At 33.3% G+C, this 19,940-nt stretch overlaps 1 protein-coding gene across 1 annotated transcript in view; it reads right to left on the reverse strand.

Moving 5' to 3' along the window:
• Positions 1 to 4,002: 4,002 nt before the first annotated feature.
• LOC129222105 (T-complex protein 1 subunit eta-like) overlaps positions 4,003 to 19,940 on the reverse strand; it is a 43,761-nt gene continuing 27,823 nt past the window's right edge. Inside the window, exons 11-12 of the mRNA XM_054856549.1 lie at positions 13,274 to 13,462; positions 4,003 to 4,472 (exon numbers count right to left, since the gene is read on the reverse strand). Of these exons, the coding sequence (XP_054712524.1) occupies positions 4,255 to 4,472; positions 13,274 to 13,462 (407 nt within the window). The 3' untranslated portion in view covers positions 4,003 to 4,254. The remainder of the gene's footprint in view (positions 4,473 to 13,273; positions 13,463 to 19,940) is intronic.

Genomic DNA, 19,940 nt, shown 5'->3' on the forward strand with positions numbered 1-19,940 from the left:
TAAATTATGCTAAAACAACGTAATAATCAGTGTACGGTATGTACTGTACTTTAACAGTACAATAAATAGTATTATAGTACTAATAGTGTACAAAAAACAAAATAAAAAACTCTTTAGTCTAATAATTTGGCCAGCACTGTATAAGATCTTTTTCTAATGCACTGAAATTTTAAGATATTATATTAATTGTTATGAATTGAAAGTAATTCTGCGTGAAAATAATTGCGCAAAATTAATTTTTAACAGACATTTTAACTGTAAAAGATATTTTTACGCCTGAAGTATTTATAAGTTTGTAAAGAATTTCAATAACTCCTTGAAAACAAAATGAAGAAAGGAAAATAAAATAGACTTGGATGCCTAAGGTAAATCAAGTTTTGTCAATGATTTTGTAAACAATTAGCGCAACTCGTACCTTTGAATAATTTTATTTTCTTAATTAATGTTTTAAAAATGTTTCACAACAAAAGACTTACCCTTTCAAAAAATCGATTTGTTAATAAATTTTACCGCACATTAAATTGCTTTTATCTTCCTATAAAATGTCTATCTAGCTTTTAAGCCCCCTTTTTTCACTCAGTCTTTTGTTATTAATACAATAGCATAAATTTATAATCCAGTGTCACTTGAAAAGAGTTGTCAATTTTTAAAATCTGTTAACATGTTCCGACAAAGATAAAGCTATAAAACTTTGCTTTTAAACTCTGTAACCTGTATCCATTATCCTCTAGTCAACTACCACAGCTGAAGCATTAGAGGCTCTCAAGTCTTTTGTTGGGACATTTCAGAAGTTTAACGCTTTCCGAGTTCACAAAATAGAGAATTCGTTAACGTTTATTTTTTTTCAAGAATCCAGTGAAGCAATCTTTTCAGCTTTTGTGTCTCGGTTAAAAGTGTGCTTAATCTACGTTACTCTTGTAGTAAAATCTTTATACGAAATAGAACAAAGGTTTAGCTCTCTATAAATTTCCTTTTTGTAGTAAAACAAATATTTATTATTGTTTCATGGCCATCGATCAGGAAAATGTAATTTTATTAATACTGAAACATTTTTTTTTTTTTTTTCTGATTTTGAATTTTAAATAATGATTTCAAACGGCATGAAAAAACTACTCGACAGATCAAGGAGAAAATACATAATTGGTATCAAGGACCAACCATAATAGCACAAAAAGGGATAGGGGTCACATTTGGGAAATCAGAGGGGTCAAAAATCCCACTCCCTCCCAAGATTTTGGAAACTACGTATATACATTTGTGCATGTATTTTGTTGTGTGTTCCTACAATATGCATATCCTTTGCGTTCCACCCTTGGATATAAGCAAATCCACAGTGCTTCTAGTGTGGTGTTGATGTAAGTGAACTTATAAAGCTTTCAGAGAAATTAATTTTAAGTTCAAATCAGGGGATGATAGTGGGCTGACGTAAAATTTTCTGAAGACTGAAATTTTCGGAAATTATGAGGAACTTCCCCCCCCCCCCCCTCCCTGGTAAAAACTCGTCAATACGCATACAAAAATCTTTGAATAAAAAAACGTTTTAAGGTTTGATTTTTTTTTTTTTTTTTTTTTTTTTTTTTTTTAAATGTGTTATCGGCGCAAAATTGCCGGATCACAAACATTCTTGGTTCATAACTTTGGTAGGCTTTCATTGATTTTTTTTCCTCTTTTAATCATGCTATATGGCTGCACCTACCTGAGATAGGTTCATAGTTTTTTGTCTTTAGTCCATTAGCCCACTTAAAATTTCGTTATAACACAAATGTAGTTGTTTCTGAAAATTGTATGAATTTCATGTTTTCATAGATTTTTTTTTCATTTGAGCTTTGTAATGGGGAGGACGCGGTCTTGCAGACGCGGTCTTGAGGACACACGGAGGTTCATAGTTTTTTGTCTTTAGTCCATTAGCCCACTTAAAATTTCGTTATAACACAAATGTAGTTGTTTCTGAAAATTGTATGAATTTCATGTTTTCATAGATTTTTTTTTTTCATTTGAGCTTTGTAATGGGGAGGACGCGGTCTTGAGGACACACGGAGCCATTTAATTGTCCATGGACACGACAAAAAAAAAAAAAATGGGGAGGATAACACCACTTATTACCACCCTGAGTGTCATCCATGCTAGGTACACCACAGCTATTAGTGGTTTTTAAAAAATCAAGACTATCAGAACAAAATGCTAAAAATCAGACTAATTATTTTAATCGGGAGAATCAGGGCAACTACAAATTCTGAAAGAAGTAAGGTAGTAGATCCCGTGAAATCTACTCTAGTAATTCACTTGTAGCAAAACTTCATTGGCAAGTCTAAAATAACCTCAAATGTTACCAATCAGAACTGCTTAATTCGAGATCGGTTAAAATTTAATACTTAAGAATGAAATCGTTAGATAAAACCAGCACAATCTGTGACTTGTAAACTATCAGAACATCGTTTGGTAATTAACAAAATTAGTTTTTCCAGCTATGCCGCAATCTTTCTGTTAACACTAGAATTATGGGAGGGGTCATTTTGAGAAATATAGCAAACCTTTACCGCTAACTGCTTCTCTGTACTTTCACAAAAAATTAATCCTTTTTTGACTCTTCATAAATCATCGTGCTGTGTCATAATATAAAAGTTTTTAAGAAAATTGTATTTTATTTAAAACCCAAACGAAATGGTTGTAACTAAAATGTTACTAGATGTCATTTCAACCCTTTTGAACAAAAAGGAAGGTAAACACAATTACTGACACTGAAACACAGCAGAAGCTCAAAAATGCCTCTTGAAACATGTCATTTCATGAACTTGAAGCATTCAAGTTTTTGTACATAAAAAGGGGCATTAGCCGCTTGTTTCGAAATGCAACTGAAGCAGCGCTGGTTATTTTGAGGCATTTTAAACTTTTTAAAACAATTTCATTATGTACCCCAGACTAAAAATCTCTGCATCTTTTGAATGAACTGCACACACATAGATTATAAATATCTTTATTTTAAACTAATCTTTACAAATATATATTATGTAGGAAACTATACAGATTTCTTCTCAGCGGGTCAAAATGATCCTGTCTTATTTATAGCTAGTGTTAAATTTTCAAGCACAACCTTATATCATTACAAGGCTTTACAGGAGTGCTTTTTGCATATAGCATGCAGGGGTGAAAATATTGCTTGGAGGAAAATAGTTTGTTTGATGCTACTCTGATCTCTAAGCTCAACATTTTAGTAAGTAACCAGGCAATTGTGGTATACAGATCACAGCATACCAAGCACACAGATAGGTACAAGATATGGAAATTATTTTTCAATAAGGAAATATTTTACATCATTTGCATAGTAATGAAAATCAGGAATAAAATTTATAAATTTCAAAGATCACAAGATTTAAGTGTAAAAATTAATTAAATTAAGTTTCTACCAGAGGTGATAGTGTGTATTTTCTGAAGACAATATGAAGTTTTCAAAAACTATGAGGAAGCTCGACTCTGCCTGTAGAAGCTTTTCAAATATGCATACAAAATCATTGAAAAAAAGCATTTTAAAAGTTTTTTTTTTTTTTAATAATTTCAGTTTTAGAATGTTGTCAGCCCAAAATTTTTGGATAACAAACACCCCTGTTTCTAGCCCCCCCCCCCCTTCCCACCAATTTATTGTTTGTAAATATTTAAGTCATTTTTAAAAGACTGTATCAAAAATGCTACAACACTAATAGAAGGCCATGGAATACACCGCCAGCTCAGTCAATTCCAGCCAAGGACTGTATTTTCGTGTTTATTAGCACTCATCAGCCCGACATAGGAAGTGACTGAGCTGGAGGTGGAAAACCCTCTAAGGACGCCTAGAGTGCCAAACAATCTGGTAGCTAATATAGAATTATCACTGACCAAACAAGTGACCAAAGCAATGGTTCAGTTCAACTCGAAGATTGAAGGTAAGGCATGGTAACTTACTGAAACTCTTAGAAGAATTTGTCAGTTAACATGAAAGGAGAAAAGAAACAGACACATGAAACAAAATGATAATGAGAAACTTGATAGACTTTATTTGATTCATTATGATATAATGAAGTTGATGAGCATTTCATACATAAAGCATCTGAAAAAAATAAAACATTTAGTAGTTAGACAAATGACCAATTTAAAGGCAAGCTTTGTTATTCCAACCGAGATGCATCTCACTTCGAATTTCAAACAAAAAGTGCAAAAGTCCCAGGAATTAATGTTTTAAGTATACAAAAGAATTCACAGCTCTTTCCAGTTCAAATACACTTAAAATGGTCGACCTCTGCCTCTGCCTGGCAAACCACTAGGTGGATTAACGTTTGATTTTGGATTCTTGATAGTCTCATCTAATGAAACTATTAAACATGCCGCTTCTGTAGCAGCTGTGAGGGCATTGATCTTTACAACAGCTGGTTCCCACACACAGGCCTCAAAGTTATCAGCAATGTCTTCATTATTGATATCCACTCCATACCAGATTCCACCTGCATCAGGAAATAACATACTTCTAAGTAATGGGGAAAAAAACCTGGACACTTAGAAGGGAAAACATTTTGTCTTCGTGTTTTTCCTGAAGGGGGTTTACTCAGGAAAAATTAGAAATTTTGAAATTTCTAGCACAAATTATGTATTCAGATATTTATAATACTTATATTCCAATACTTTTTTTGTTTAAATATTTTTTATGTTCAGTATCTCACATGAAAACACTAATTTTCATAATGCAAGCAGCTGATAGATTACTTAATTTATCTGTATACCTAAACATTATTTTCTATTTTTGTTATTGACACAAAATATACATTGAAAACAGCATTAGTATATCAATAATGACAATCAGGGGAAATGTATGAGTAAATTAAAATATGTTTCCATTCGATGTGGGTAGAGATTGGCACAGAAAAAACAAAAAATTTTTGGAAAAAATTGCTTTTCTCCAGACAAGTGTTTTTCCATTCAGGGAAAACTGGAAATTTTTGAAGCATCTTGCACAAAATAATGTATTCAGAAATTTATAATTTTCCCATTCCGATGTTTCTTTTTTTTTTGTGTGTGTGTAAACATTTGTTTTGTGTTCAGCATCCAACACACGGAAATATTATCTATCATGAAAATACGAACTTTGATAATGGAAGCTGTCAGATAGTTTAAATTCATTGTGCACCAAAGTATTTTATGCTACTCTTCTCACTAAAACTGTACACAGTACAGATTTATATCAATACTAATTAGTGAAATATTTTGATTAAGCAATACTTAAGCATAAGTATTGCTAGCAATTTGTAAAAATCACACTCTACTCCATATTAACTGCTGGATGATGAGTGGATTATTTTTGATAATTTAAAGGTTGTTTGAACTTAGCAATCTTTAGTCTGGCAGTTAAGAAAACAAAGGCTTTTCTAACAGTGAAACTTTTATGCACATTTCTAAGAAGGACATAATGTAGATAGCATCAGGGTTCGCGTTTACGCGCTATAGCGCGTTTTTTACGCAAATTCGCGGGAAAGGGACGCAACTTCCGCGAAAAATCGGGTCCCAGGGACCCAGAAAACCCAAAAGATAAGAACCAGAATAAAAATGGGAGAAAATGCTAAAGATCTATTTAGTAAATGCTTTTAAGCTTCAAAATGACCAGGAGAATCAACAGAAAAGGACTAAAATGACCCTATCTGTTTATCAGCTATTCAAACACACCCCAATTGTGGACTAGTCAATGGAATTTTAGTGATAAGACTGGAGCTTACAGTGACCTCCTGGGCAGAGCTCAGGGAGCAAGTTCACAAATAGCCCATTGTACTGTATTCTAAGAATAAGCTTTCCCTCAACTTTTATCTTGAGGAAATTCCTAAAAACAGAAATGAAGACTAAAAATAAGAGAGGTTTTCAATGCAATCTTCAGGATTAATACAAGACAATTGTACAGTAAAAATATTGCAATTTGGCATTCATGTAACCAGAATTATTTTTGAAAATCATCACTTTGCATCCCTAATAAAAAGAGGGGAGAAAAAAAATGGCGAACATTTTCCAGATCGCGCTAAACACAAAGAGTTCGGAACTTTACATTTTTCTTGTTAAATTGCTTATGAATACTTGAATTTTATACAAATGCACTTTAACCTTGTGCTTTTTCTAATAATTCATCTCTTTCTGATGGGTTATTTTTATTTGGACTTGCAAAAGTCGGGTATTAATCGATCGCGCCATTTTGAAAATGGCGCGATTTTAAAAATAGAACAAAAACCAAAACAGATATTTTGAACAAGTCAAAATAAAGTCAAATATACTGATTTAAGATTGCAAATGAGCAATTTTCACTCATATGAGAAAATGTTTCGTTTTTGCGATCGCGATTTTTGCGTTGGGTTCATTCGCTTGTGATTTATTATTATTATTATTATGTAATTGTCAATGATAATTGGGAAGGGGGGGGGGATCTGTTTGCTTTTTTCACTAAGAAGAATTTCCAGGAAAACAAAGGTTAAGGGAGTGCTTTTTGCTTGATCAATCAGAGGCACTTGTTTTATAAAACCCATTTTTAAAGTAAATTTTGAGTTAATCTCATTGTAACTGACCAAATAGTTTCTCATATAACTAAGTCTTGCAAGTGTATTATTTGAAAATAATTTTACAATGATAAAATCACAAAAACTTAGGTCAAAAATAGCCAATTTATTTTATTTCATGCCTCCCCCCCCCCCCCCCGCCCAAGTATAAATATTTTTATATTATTCGTTTACACACTAAGATTTTCGGTTTAAAATTTAAGGGACTCATTTTTTCCACCAAAGGACCCAAATCTATTTCATTAATGGGTCCCTGGGACCCAGGTTACGGATAGTTGAGCGCGAACACTGTAGCATGTATTTTTCAATATTAAGCACTATCTAAGTTTTGTAAGAAAATATAAATATAAACTACTTTTTAATTGATAAAAATTCAAGTTTTCCATTTTTTTTTTCCAATTTTCTATGGGAAAAAACTTTTTTTTCCACAGCTTGAAAATTTCCAGTAAGTTTACTTTTTGAATTAACTCATAAAACATTGAAATATTATTTAAAGGAATTTTAAACATGTGAATTAATAAACGATGGATTTCATTATGCCTGAGTAAAAATGAAAACAGTCGGGGAAAAAACGGAAAATTTCGGAAATAAAAGGGTTTTTTTTCCGAAGGAGCTTATTTCCGCTCAGGAAAAATTGAATTTTTTCTACATTTCAGGAAGTTTTAATTGAAATTTTCCGAAAAAAATGATTAGAAATTTTTTATACTTTATTTCGGATGCAATTTCCTACCTCCTCCTTGTATGTTAAAATAACTTTGATAATGCAAGTAGTTGTATGATAATATAATCTGCATATAGATCAAAAAACATTTAATACTTTTTGCAAAAGAGATTAAACCACTATCCTTAGTGAAGACTTTATATATATATTTTCCTTCTTCATAAAACAAACAAGCATAACTTTAATCACAGAACTATGTTTCTGATGACTGTGCGAACCAAACGTATAAGGTGCACCAAAAAAAAAAAAACGGCAAGCAATTTTCCATGTAACTTTATTAAAAATAAATTAACAAAACACAAAAAATAATATGAGGAGACAATTAGCAAGCAATAAATTAATTAGTTTCAAACTGGTCGCCTTTTGAAGTAATACAGATGTGCAACTGCTTATTGAAATTTTCATTCAAGGGTCGCAAGTCCTTTAATCAATCCTATTCCCTATAAAGCATTTGGTTTAGAGAGTCCATACTTATGTGTAGTTTAGGGCAGACCTTTGATTTTAAAACAGGTCATACAGTGTAACAGGGTTCATACACTTTTGGTTAAAAAAAGTTCCCTGACTTTTCCAGGTTTTCCAGGTTGTTTTTTAGAAAATTCCAGGTTACTCGCTTCATTCAAAATTTAAGTTTAAATAGTAATATTTTCAAAATAATTAAAATTGTTTAAAGTAGCGATGCAGAAGAACTGAAACTTCTCCCCTTAGATTTAAAAAAAAAAAACTTGGTTTTTTTTTTGTTTGTTTTCTCTGTCAAAATTTTAAGTTTTTTTTAAACATTTTGTTCAAAATTTTTTTAATTTGTTTACTATTTGTTGAAAACAGAGTACTTTCAACTTATTTTAGCGTTTCTTTGATGTCACGCGTAATATTATAGCATTTTGCTGTAGTCCTGCAGCAACCTTTTAGCATCCGCTTTTGGTTTACAATACTTCTTTTATTTTCTTATTTGTAGGTTGCACAAAACATATTGAGCAAAATGCAAAGCTAAATTTCAGTATAAATATGATTAACTTGTTGCATCGATCAGCATACCATGTAATGCATAGTAACAAAAATCAACATCTGTTGATCATAGGCCAATGCAAATAATTTTTTTTTTTTTTTCACATATTAAAGGACGCTTACGTTAAAATTTCAAATTTTCTTTTCCAGAAAGTAATAGTTAATTTTTAAAAATTCATAACTTTTTGCACATTTAATGTTATTTTCAATAGTTCACGCTGATATAAACATCCAATTCCGTTTCTGGACGTTTAAGTCTACTTCCATTGTGCAAACGATCAAATATGGCGACAAAGTGAAAAATTTAAAATAATAAGTAGATTTTTGGATTTGTAGTATAAAAGTAGTAATAAATAATTAATAATCCTTAAAAAACTACAATAAAAGCAAAATAGTCAGTATTTAGCACATAAGAGTCTAAATCAATTAAAACAAAAAAAATGTTATGAAGATTAAATTTTGCATTTTTCCAGAAAATAATTACAAATTATCCGAAAAAAAAGGGCACAATTTGTGTTTTTTTCAATAGTTTGCATTGCAATTAACATCCAATGCCGTTTTCGGGAACTTAGGCACTTGAAAAAGGCTTGTGTACTTCCATCTTGGGAATGACCAAATATGGCGGCTATGCCCAAAAATAAGAAATAACTTTTTTTTTTTAATTTGTTGCATGAAGACAGTTAAAAAATAATAAATCTTCATGATACTACAATTCATTGAAAAGTTTTTATCACATTTGCGTCCGAGGCAGTGAGGATAAGATTAAGTTTTAAGAACAAAATTTTTCATTTCTCAAGAAAATTATTTCAAATAATAATACAAAAACAATTTGCAGACCATTTTTTGTTGTTTTCATCAGTTTTCAATTAAAGAAAACATCCAATTCTGCTTTGTTTTTAGAAACTTAGGCATTTTTGGATCGTATCTACTTCCATCTTGTGAATGACCAAAGATGGCGACTACGTTTAACACGTAGCTGAAATGATTTTCCGATCAACAAAAAAAAAAAAAAAAAAAACATTTTCCCCGATCGACCCTCCCATCTACAGGTTGTGCTTCCGAAGCAGTAAATTGTCTTCTCTCCTGTTGAGTTTGTGCATAATTGCTGTTCACCTGATTTTTTTTCCCTTGGGAACTACTGAGAGTCAAAAATGGCGGCTGCTGAAGATTTTTGGGTCGCCACTTTTTTCATTGCTTTAAAATTGTTACAATTTTTTTTAAATACATCGATAAAAATGAAGATTAGATCTTATAAAACGAAATTCCCTGGGAAAAAATTGGGAAAAGAAAAATTTTGGGGGCACATTTGGAAAATTCCTTGACATTTTTGATTAAGTCATTTTCCCTGATAATTCCAAGTTTTCCCGGAGCGTACGAACCCTGAACCGAACAGAATGTTGTGGCAACCCATCTAAAACTTAAGGCAGTAGAAAGAAATGCGTTCCCCTCACTGACTCCATGTAAGAAAATCTTCGCTCTTTTGGCGCATTTTTCGTTGTGAAAAAAAAACGTTCATTTTTCGATTGCAGTTTTTAAGTGCCAGCGTCGGTTTAGATAAAAATTTACAATTTTTTTCGTGAAATCACAATAAAAACGAAGACTAGATCTCATAGTACTTAATTCCTTGGGAAAAAAATGGAAAAAAAATTTTTGGGAGGACAAAATTTGAAAACTCCCTGACTTTTCCCTGACATTTTTGGCAGTGTCATTTTCCCTGACAATTCCCGGTTTTCCCGGAATTCCCGGAGCGTACGAACCCTGTGTAATAAATGGGATTGAGGTCTAATGAGTAGAACGTACACTCAAAAGATGATATCATGACAAAAACAATGCCTCTTGTCATCAGAGTCAGATAAAAGTGTAAAGTATCTGCGCACGAAACTCAAAAGTATCTGCAAGCTAATCATTGTCTATCAAGTACAAAAAAAAAGAAAAAAAACAGGGAGGGGGGGGGGGAAGTGTCCGGATTCCAAAAAAAAAAAATTAATCATAAGAAATAAATACTTGCAGGTATATGCTTTGAGGTTACAAGGAACTAATTTTCATGCCAATTATGTGAGCCTATGGATGCAAAGACCTAAGCTAAATTTCAAAATTTTAAAACTAAGCTTCTTTTAGCAGTCTATATTATCTAGCTATGAATAATACTACATTTTACATTAGAAATGTTAATTTTAAACAAACATTTTTTTTTTTTTTTTGCGTGCCCACAGCGAATGTATCCTTCTTACGCGCTTGCGTATATACTATCTATTTATAACTTTTACAAATTAATTAAAAATATCAGTTTAAAACAAATTAGAAATAAGCAGTAAGAATTTATACGATTATCACGAGGTGTGCGAGCACGCAGCGAATACATCCACCGAACGCGCAGGTGTACTATATACTGATAGACATCGGTAAACGATATTTATCCGCGTTCTCATTCCTAATGTAATGTAATATAAAATTAACTTTATTCAAATTAGATTAACTTCTCAACTCTTTCGGCACGTGTAAAGTTTCAGTTTTAGGTTGGCATCCTTTGATGCCCAATCATATGCAAATGAGGCAAGTATAAATAGTGAACGATTCCAATCGTTCTCTCTCTCTTCTTTTGTGTTCGTCAGCCTCTTGTGAGTTAGGTCCGATAGGTGTTGGGGAGTTGCGAACTCCGCCTCCACTTATGGCCGGGTTTTATTCTTAAGAACTTATTTTTGTTAGTTATATTCATTTTAGTTATTATGGACCAATAAATTTTTTGGTAAGATTTTAACAAGTTTCCAATGTTCATTTCTTCACATTAATATTTGATTCTGCACTTTCCACTGTGTGATATTATCTCTGCTTGTATAAGCATGTAACATTGTTGACTGACTTACGAAATTTAGCCCTTCGGCTTTTCGTTTAAACATCGTAAGTTATCATATACATCTTGTGATAATTTTTACAATCTAAATAAATAACATCAATATTAATTTAAAACGAATTAGAAGTAAAGATATTGTCTTTACTTCTTTTTCGTTTCAAATTGATCTTCAATTGATCTAATCTTTATCTTTTATTTAAGAACTTTTACGATTATCGGATGACGTGCAACTCCGCGGCGAATGTATCCGCACGTCAGCAGATGTATCCGCTGCGCGTGCGTCTACATTATCTAGCTCTGCTTGTCATTTTGGCCGTTTGAACTGGAGTCCAGTCAAATTGAAATGTCTAGTCTACATTGCTGTGCTGAAGTGCTCTTAGGTCACAAAAGTACAACAGTTTCTAAAATGTCCCACTTTTTGACTTTGCAGCCCTCATCCACCAAAAAAAAACGAGATTTTTTTGTCGCTAGTGTTGATTCCATCACAGACCAAGCCTGACTTTGGAGTTTGGCAACATTTAACAATTTCTGAAGTGCTTGGAAATTTACAACTTAAATCCTATCGTACTAGGGGTTATGAGTTGGCTGAACGGTATATCAGTGAAAGGTATTCCAGCGTGACATGCGGCCCGTATCAAACATTTCTGGCATCTTTGGAGTCATACAAATTTGTTTTCTTCAGAAAAAAACCTAAACTTTTTGGAACTTGTAAAGCTTCTGTTCAAGCTGTTTTTGCCCTTAGTCGCATTTATCGGTCAAATTCCACGTCTCACAAACGACTTCTCTTGTGGAAACCCAAGGATTTTTCATCAAACTTACTTTTGGATGACCTAAGGATTAACTGAAATGTTTTCACTGTTCGTTTTTGTGCTGTTCCTGGACATTGACTATCCTTTAAAAGCCATTTGAAGCGGCATACTGCATGAAATACTGTTTGCCGAAGCACAACAAGCAAACGAAATGTTGTTCTACTTGGATAAACAACTTTAAAAAAGCAAGTCTTTTCTTAAAATTGTAAGATAAACCAAAAACAATAGATAAACTAGGAGATATATTGTAAATTATTTTCGAATTAAGTGAGAGACAAAAATAAATAAGAAACTAATGAAAATGAAATTACTCTACTTCCATTCGATGGTGCAATCAGAGGGTTTTTTTTTTTTTTGGTCGCGCCCTGTACCTGTATACTGCCATGCTAAGAACAGTTGGATCTACAGTTGAGCTCAAGCTGAAATATTGTGTTTTAAAGATTGGTTCTTTCATAAAATTGATTCAAATGCCTTTTTTTTTCAGATTTTTTTTAAAAATAATTTTTGATCAAATGACCCTAAAACATTTTATTTATTGAGTAAAAATCAAAACAGAGAAAAATTTGGTTATAATAACTCAGTTTTGTTCAAAAGTGCAGGTATGACTACTTTTACTACTGTGCTTAGCACGGCCGTATGAATAAGCTGAAAACTCCAGTTTAAGTTTTGGTTCAGCTTTAGAAACAATTATGCAGTTTCGGTTTGGGGTTTCTGTTGGAATGTAAAAGAAAAACCAACGTATTTTTGATTTGGACTTAGACTGGATTGGAAAAAATCAAAACTCAAAAGCTTTCATTTTCAGATAGAAAAGTTGCATTGTAAAGAAGGGAAATCATACTTAGTTTTCTTTCAAACAATATCAATCATGTTTGAAAGTCAAAAATTACAATTATTATTTCAAGTTTCAAAGGCAATCCAAAATAGAAAATGTAATTGTTATGATTAGACACATCTTACCAAATATTACTAGTTGAATGACAATTTGACTTATTTCTGGTGATTGACCAAGAATGCTCTCAGTTATAAAACAAAAAGTTTTTTTTTTTTCTAATTAAACTTACCTTTATGAGTATTTCTGTCAAGCAGAAAAAGATGTGTGGATTGCATATATTTTTTAATGCTTAACCTTTTATATGTTCCAAGAAATACTGAGCTATTAAGAAACCCTATTTTTATTCATAAAAAAATCAATTTTTCTAATTTTTTTTTCCAATTTTTCCAGAAAAAAAAATAGGTAAAAAACTGATTTTTTACCACAACTTCAAAAATTACGGAAATTTTACATCTCTATGCCTGAGGAATGAAATAAAGAGAAAGATAAATATATAATTACCAGTTGCATGTTTTTGTCTCAACATATTCAAAATATTTGTGGAGTCAAATCCAGCATTATCACAGAGCTGCCTTGGGATCACTTCCAATGCTTTAGCCACAGTTCCAATAATTAATTGCTCTTTTCCTTTAATAGTTCTGGAATAGTCCCTCAAAAATTTGGACAGTTCCATTTCTATAGCTCCACCACCTAATTAAAAAATGGAGAGGTTAATGTACTTTTAAAACTAATATTCAATAAAATTACCAATAATTATTTCTATGCATAGTTAAATGACAAATATACAGGATAACCGCACCAGTAACAGACATACTTAATATATTGTTAACTCGATTTTCTGCGCTTTTCAACGTATTTAAGACTTTTAAACCAATTCTGATGCAACAACATCTCATCTTCTGTTTGGCTGCTTCTGGATCCTCTGAATTAGTGAATTCTGTTTTTATTAGCTCATTTCAAAAAATGGTTCGAACCTCAGTAACAGACATTAAAAAACGATGATACCCAATCACAGATAGGATGAAGAAAGGATGAGTAATGGACAAAATTCCTATTTTCTCTTCAAAATGTGCCAAAGTTCTTTACTTTTAGAACTAAAGTTTTATTAAATTCAAATGAACAGGAAACAACACCAGCTGACCTCATGTTGGCTGTTCATCACCTTCTACCACTGCCTTGTAAATACCAACTGGCTCAGAAAATTCATTCTGATAACAACATGCACCCCAGCAAGATCAGTTTTACCCGACTAAAGTTCTTATTATTGAAATCCAAACTTATGGCTCTGTTACTGGACCCATCCTTGTCTGTTACCAATGCCGTTACCCTATATACACACACACATATATATACCGGGTGATTATAAAAAAACTTTGCCAACATCTGCACTTCTAGCGTCCGTTCTATTTAACCGATCAAGATGATATTTCAAATATAGTTCTTTTGAGATATGCGCTCGAGATTCTGTGAATGGCAACACAGTGGCCCTCGCGGTTACAGTTACAGTGACAGAAACTCGAAGTTTTCGAATGGCAACGGCTACTTTTTACCATCGCAAAATGTTCAACACATGCGAAAACCCTAAATAGCGTTGAAACGGTACCGATATGTCCGAAAACCGACGTGTTATACACATACAAACAGTTCTTCAAGGCGCACGGAGGAATAATGCATACGACAGAGACAAGACACTGCTCAATGATGAGAACACATAGAGAAAAAAAAATCTTCATTAATTTTAAACATTTTCCACATGAGTGCCATCACAGCCAATTACGTATTGCATGCGGGAGACGGTGGACAATGTCGCTGCACGCAACATGGTACGAGGGATGTTTCCAATCTCACGCCGTATAGAATCCTTTAAGTCCGACAATGTTTGAGGATTGCACAGATAAACTCTGGATTTGAGATAGCCCCAAAACCAGAAATCCATAGGTGCCAGATCTGGGGATCGCGTAGGCCACAGAAAAGGATAATGGCGTGAGATGATGCGATCACCAAAATGCTGATCCAGGAGCCTTTTAACTGACCTCGCTATATGTGGAGGTGCGCCATCTTGCATCCAAACAATCATTGAGTGCATTCAGCCGACGCAACTCCGGTAAGACATAATTTTCCAGCATGGCTGCATACCGACGGCCCGTTACAGAACATGTTGCAAGGCCAAGTCGGGGTCGTTTCCTCAAAGAAGAACGGGCCCAGAACAAATGTAGCTGTAATGCCGCACCACGCAGTCACTTTGGCGTCATATAATGGTACTGGCACCACAGCATGAGGATTCGTCTCTCCCCAGTGCACACAATTCTTTGTGTTAATGCTGCCATTTAAGGTAAAATGCGCCTCGTCCGTCCATAGTATACGAAGTGGCCAATCGTTATTCGCATCATATCGTAACAAAAATTCATTTGCGAAGTCCAGACGTTGTTGTGGGTCACCCGGCTCCAACATCTGGACGCGCTGGAACCGATAGGGAAACATGTGAAGTACCGAGCGCAAGAGCTTGCGGACCGTTGAGTTCGGAATATCCAACACGCGCGCTATGCCTCTTGTGGTGTCTGTGTGTCCTGTAGTCACTGTATGGTGCACTTCCATGACAACGTCCTCAGAAACAGTTGGTCGTCCGGAGCGCTGTTTGTCACAGGTGCAGCCTGTATCTTCGAATTTCCGCACTAAATCACGCAGAGCTTGCAGAGTACATGGGCCGCGTCGTTGTCGATGATTGCGGCGATACACACGCAAGGCTTCCGCAGCGTTCATCCCATTTTGGTAATAGAGTTTGATCAATTAACCGCGAACTTTCCTCGGAAGACTCATATCGTCAGCATGTGTGAGTTCCCGAATGACGACTTCGCATACCCGCTTGGTATTTTATAGGTTACCTATGCTGAATATCTGGCGAACGCGTTCTGTGATTGGTTTCTTGACTCTGTCACATGCAAATTTATTGCGTGCGCCCAGATCGTGTTTTATTGGCCGGTTTTCAGAACTCTTTTTTGTGTTTGCAGAACACGTCCGTTTTTAGACATATCGGTACCGTTTCAACGCTATTTAGGGTTTTCGCATGCGCTGAACATTTTGCGATGGTAAAAAGTAGGCCTTGCCATTTGAAAACTTCGAGTTTCTGTCACTGTAACTGTAACCGCGAGGGCCACTGTGTTGCCATTCACAGAATCTCGAGCGCATATCTCAAAAGAACTATATTTGAAATATCATCTTGATCGGTTAAATAGAACGGACGCCAGAAGTGCAGATGTTGGCAAAGTTTTTTTATAATCACCCGGTATATAGCACAATAAATCTAATATGCATTTGATTATGTTAAGAGAAAGTTAAGGATTTGGGGCAGTCCCCAAAAATTTTTTTTGGCTTTAGGCCGTACGCTGAGGTGTTGAGGAAGAGGAAAATGCTGAAAAAGTTATTTTCCCTTAGGAAGATCGAAATTAGTTTGGAAACCTATTGGCAGCTATTGTTATGCACTGAATACATTTAGTTTTCAATGCAATGGCTGACATTTTGTCCATTCTCATTCTTTTCCTTCCAGATCATTTCCCTTATTTCCATCCTTATCTCTGATAGCTCTTTACCTTCAAAGCCTTCCAGTTACAGCACTATAAAGCCATCATAGGCTATGATAGTATTCTTTGACGCTGGTGGGATACACTAAGGCCACTATATAAAAGGAGCTGTTACAACATCTTGGTTCCAAAACAGCCGAGGGACAACATTAGTATTTGTAAAAAAGCCTTGTTGAAGAAAACTGGTGCCCGAGCTTTAGATATGTTGCCTGATTGATATTTGACTATCTTATTCTGTAAATGAAGAAGATGTAACTAAAACAAACGAGAAACAATTGAGATTTGAAAATGAGTTTCACTAAAGTAAAACATGTACCGATACTCTTTTGTTTAATTTGTGAACCTAGTTAACTTTCTAGATTTACCTTAAACAAAGATTTAATCAACTTATTATCAATTGTTTTACGACATAGCAACCAACGAATATTATTATGTATTTAAAAATACAAGAAACACGACTGGATCCAAAGCTGTCTTGGAACTAAAATGTTGGATAAGTCGGCCTGTCCTCCAAAGGAGTTCTAGGATACACTGCAGTGGGAAGATAAATCGCAGTGTCTACAAAAATGAGCTTTTCAGATTTTTGGAGAAACCCATTATTGATTCTACACAAATAGTACAAAGCTGGAACTTGATTTTGTTTGAGCTTTATTTTCATTGGGAACCAAAGATGAAAATCTCTACTAATAATAAAGCAGAAAATCTGCCTGGATGTAAGACTTATGTGCATAGGGCCAAGACTGTTCTGATGATTTTCTTGATATGTATCACAAAATTAGTTTGCTACATGGGGATGAGAAACTTTAAGCATTTTAACAAAAATTCATTTGTGTTCTTTTTCTATTCCAGTTTTAAGCTCATTTTTCACTTAAATTTGATAACATAGGGGAGAAATATATCAATGCACCATTTTAAATTTTAGGTCACTCAAAAGCTTGGAATTTTTTGCTTAAGATGAAGTTTGTTCGAAGTTTTTACAAGCATTATGAGAGCTATGAGAACATAACCGCAATTCTAAAGCAAGCCAAACTATGATTGAGCTGAAGAATGAAATTATTTTTTTTTTCTTTGTTGCTATGGTTATGTCATCAGGGGTCTGTCCAGGATTATTCACAGGGTCCGTTTTTTGTGAAAAATCAAATAATTTTGTGAAAAATGAATTAATTTTGTAAAAAATCAAAAAATTTCGCAAAAAAAAAAAAAAAAATTTTTTTTTTAAATTTTTTAAACGAAATTTTAGAATTTAGAGATGGCACAAACTGCATCAATTAAACTTAAAGTTGAGTATTTTTCTCTTTTATGTCGAGAAAAGCATTCTGGAGTGTTTTTCTGATATTTGGCGGGGGGGGGGGGGCATCGCTCTCTCAAGTATCAATATTTACCTACCATTCTACATTATGCTAAATTATACTAGAAATATTTCTGTACATTATTTAAAATAATTGTAACAAAAAAATAAATAAATGAAATAAATTCAGAATAGGGTTCAGCATTTAACTTTTTGACCCAAGACACTCTTACAAAGCACAGAATTTCGTTTAAAACTTATAAATTCTGTGATTTTAACAAAAATAAAAAGATATTTTAATTATTTACCTCTTAACAAAGCGTAATAATCATCAAAAATTCGAAAAATCGGATTCCCATAGCGGATGCAAAGAGATCGCAATTCTCAAAGTGAAGGCATCAAAAGCATAAAAACGGCTTGTAAAAGGAATAGTTTTGATAAAATTATTTTAAAATTGCATTTTAGAGTCCTATGATAAACATTTCATTAATATCTGTGGACACAGTTGACGCAAAAAAATAAAAAATAAATAAAAAATAAATTTAAAAAATAAATAAATAAAATAAACCATCTATTCAGCATTTTAATTTTTGACTCCTAACAGAAAATGGAATTTTGCTTTAAAAACTTGAAATGAGAGTTCTAACAGAAATAAAGAGACTTTACATTTATTTGCATCCTAATAAAGCGAAGTTAGCTTGAAAAAAGAACAAAATATGATTTTCATATCGGATGTTAAAAGATTGCATTTTGCAAAATGTAGACATCTAAAGAAAAAAAAACGGTAATTAAAAGAGTTAAAAGTTATTTAAAAGAGTTATTTAAAGTTAATCATCCTTGTTAGCATCGAAAAATCAAAACCCATATAATTTTCTCCCAAAATAACAGTTGAACATCACACCGCACCATAAAAACGCAAATATTGACAAGCTGGCAAAATGATGAGAATATTTTCTAATCAAGTCATTATAAAGGTTCAACGCCAGATGCTAAGTGGTGATAATTTTGAAGTTGGTAAACCTATCTGAAGCGATCTTATTTTTTCCTCACCCTTACTATCCTTTTGCAGTTCTAAGTTCATTTCGCAGATATATAATATTATTGTTTATTAAATCATGAGCGGAGGAAAGTGCTTACCAATGCCTTTTCAAAAAAAGTTTACAACAACACAGCTGCTAATTAGCTGTGATAAAACAAACAACCATTATATTTAATAAAGTCAGAACAAACAACGTAAGTAGAAGCACAAATTTGTAAATTACAGCAGACACGTGTTTCTTTTTCATTGCAAAAAATAATGAGCTTATGGATGAAAAGACATCCGACAAAAGCCAAGAGCAGATAAGCATGCAGCTTAAAAGATAAAAACAGCGGATTAGCCAAACACCAATGACAAAGTTATAAACCGATCAGGAACCAATAGGAATGCAAGCAAAGGCCAGGAGCTTTCTCTTAGGTACGAACCCAGAAAGAAAGAATTCAATTGGACAAGGAATAAGCCGAAGCTTAAACAAAAAGAAAAGAAATTGTCAGTAACCGTGAACCGCAAGAAAGGAAAAGCAGAATGGAAAACCAAGAAATAAAATAAACAGAAACAAAAAATATTCGAAAAAAGGAAAAATAAAGATAAATAGAAGAAAATTGGGGGGGGGGTGTCAATCAAGACAAAAAGGTAAAAATAAACAAAGGAAGATAGATAAAAATGAGTGGGAAAAAAGGGGAGTATTAAAGATATGGGAGCCAAATGTTAGAAAAATATGGAACTGAACTAAGATCGTTAACTAAGTTAGAACTGTTCCTCAAAATATGAAAGGATTCCCAAAAGTCAAGATCTGATGAATTGGGGCATTTTTGGATAATCTGATAAGAGTTAAAATCAAAAGAGTGATTCGAATCCCAACAATGTTGAGCAATACTAAACTTATTTAATTGTTGTTTTTTCACATAATTTTGATGCTCTTTCAAGCGAATTTTTAAAGCACGCCGAGTCTGTCCAATATAGGCAAGTTTACAACTACAATTAATTCTATAAATTCCACAACAATTAAGAGGGTGAATAGGATCTTTAAGAGAAGAGAATGAAAGTTTATTAATAGGAGAGAACACCACCTGGAATTGGAAACGTTTTAGAATCTTAGCAACCTGATAGCTTACAGATGGAAAGAATGGCAAAACAACCAAATTCTTTCTGATGAAGGTTCGGTTAAGAACATTAGTTTGGGATTTATTTGAAAGTTTTTTATAAATGGAATCAATCAAAGTTGGCGGATAGTCTCTATCAATTGCCACAGCTTTAAGATAA

The sequence above is a fragment of the Uloborus diversus genome, chromosome 5 (assembly GCF_026930045.1).
Source record: "Uloborus diversus isolate 005 chromosome 5, Udiv.v.3.1, whole genome shotgun sequence".
Taxonomy (NCBI): Eukaryota; Metazoa; Arthropoda; class Arachnida; order Araneae; family Uloboridae; genus Uloborus; species Uloborus diversus.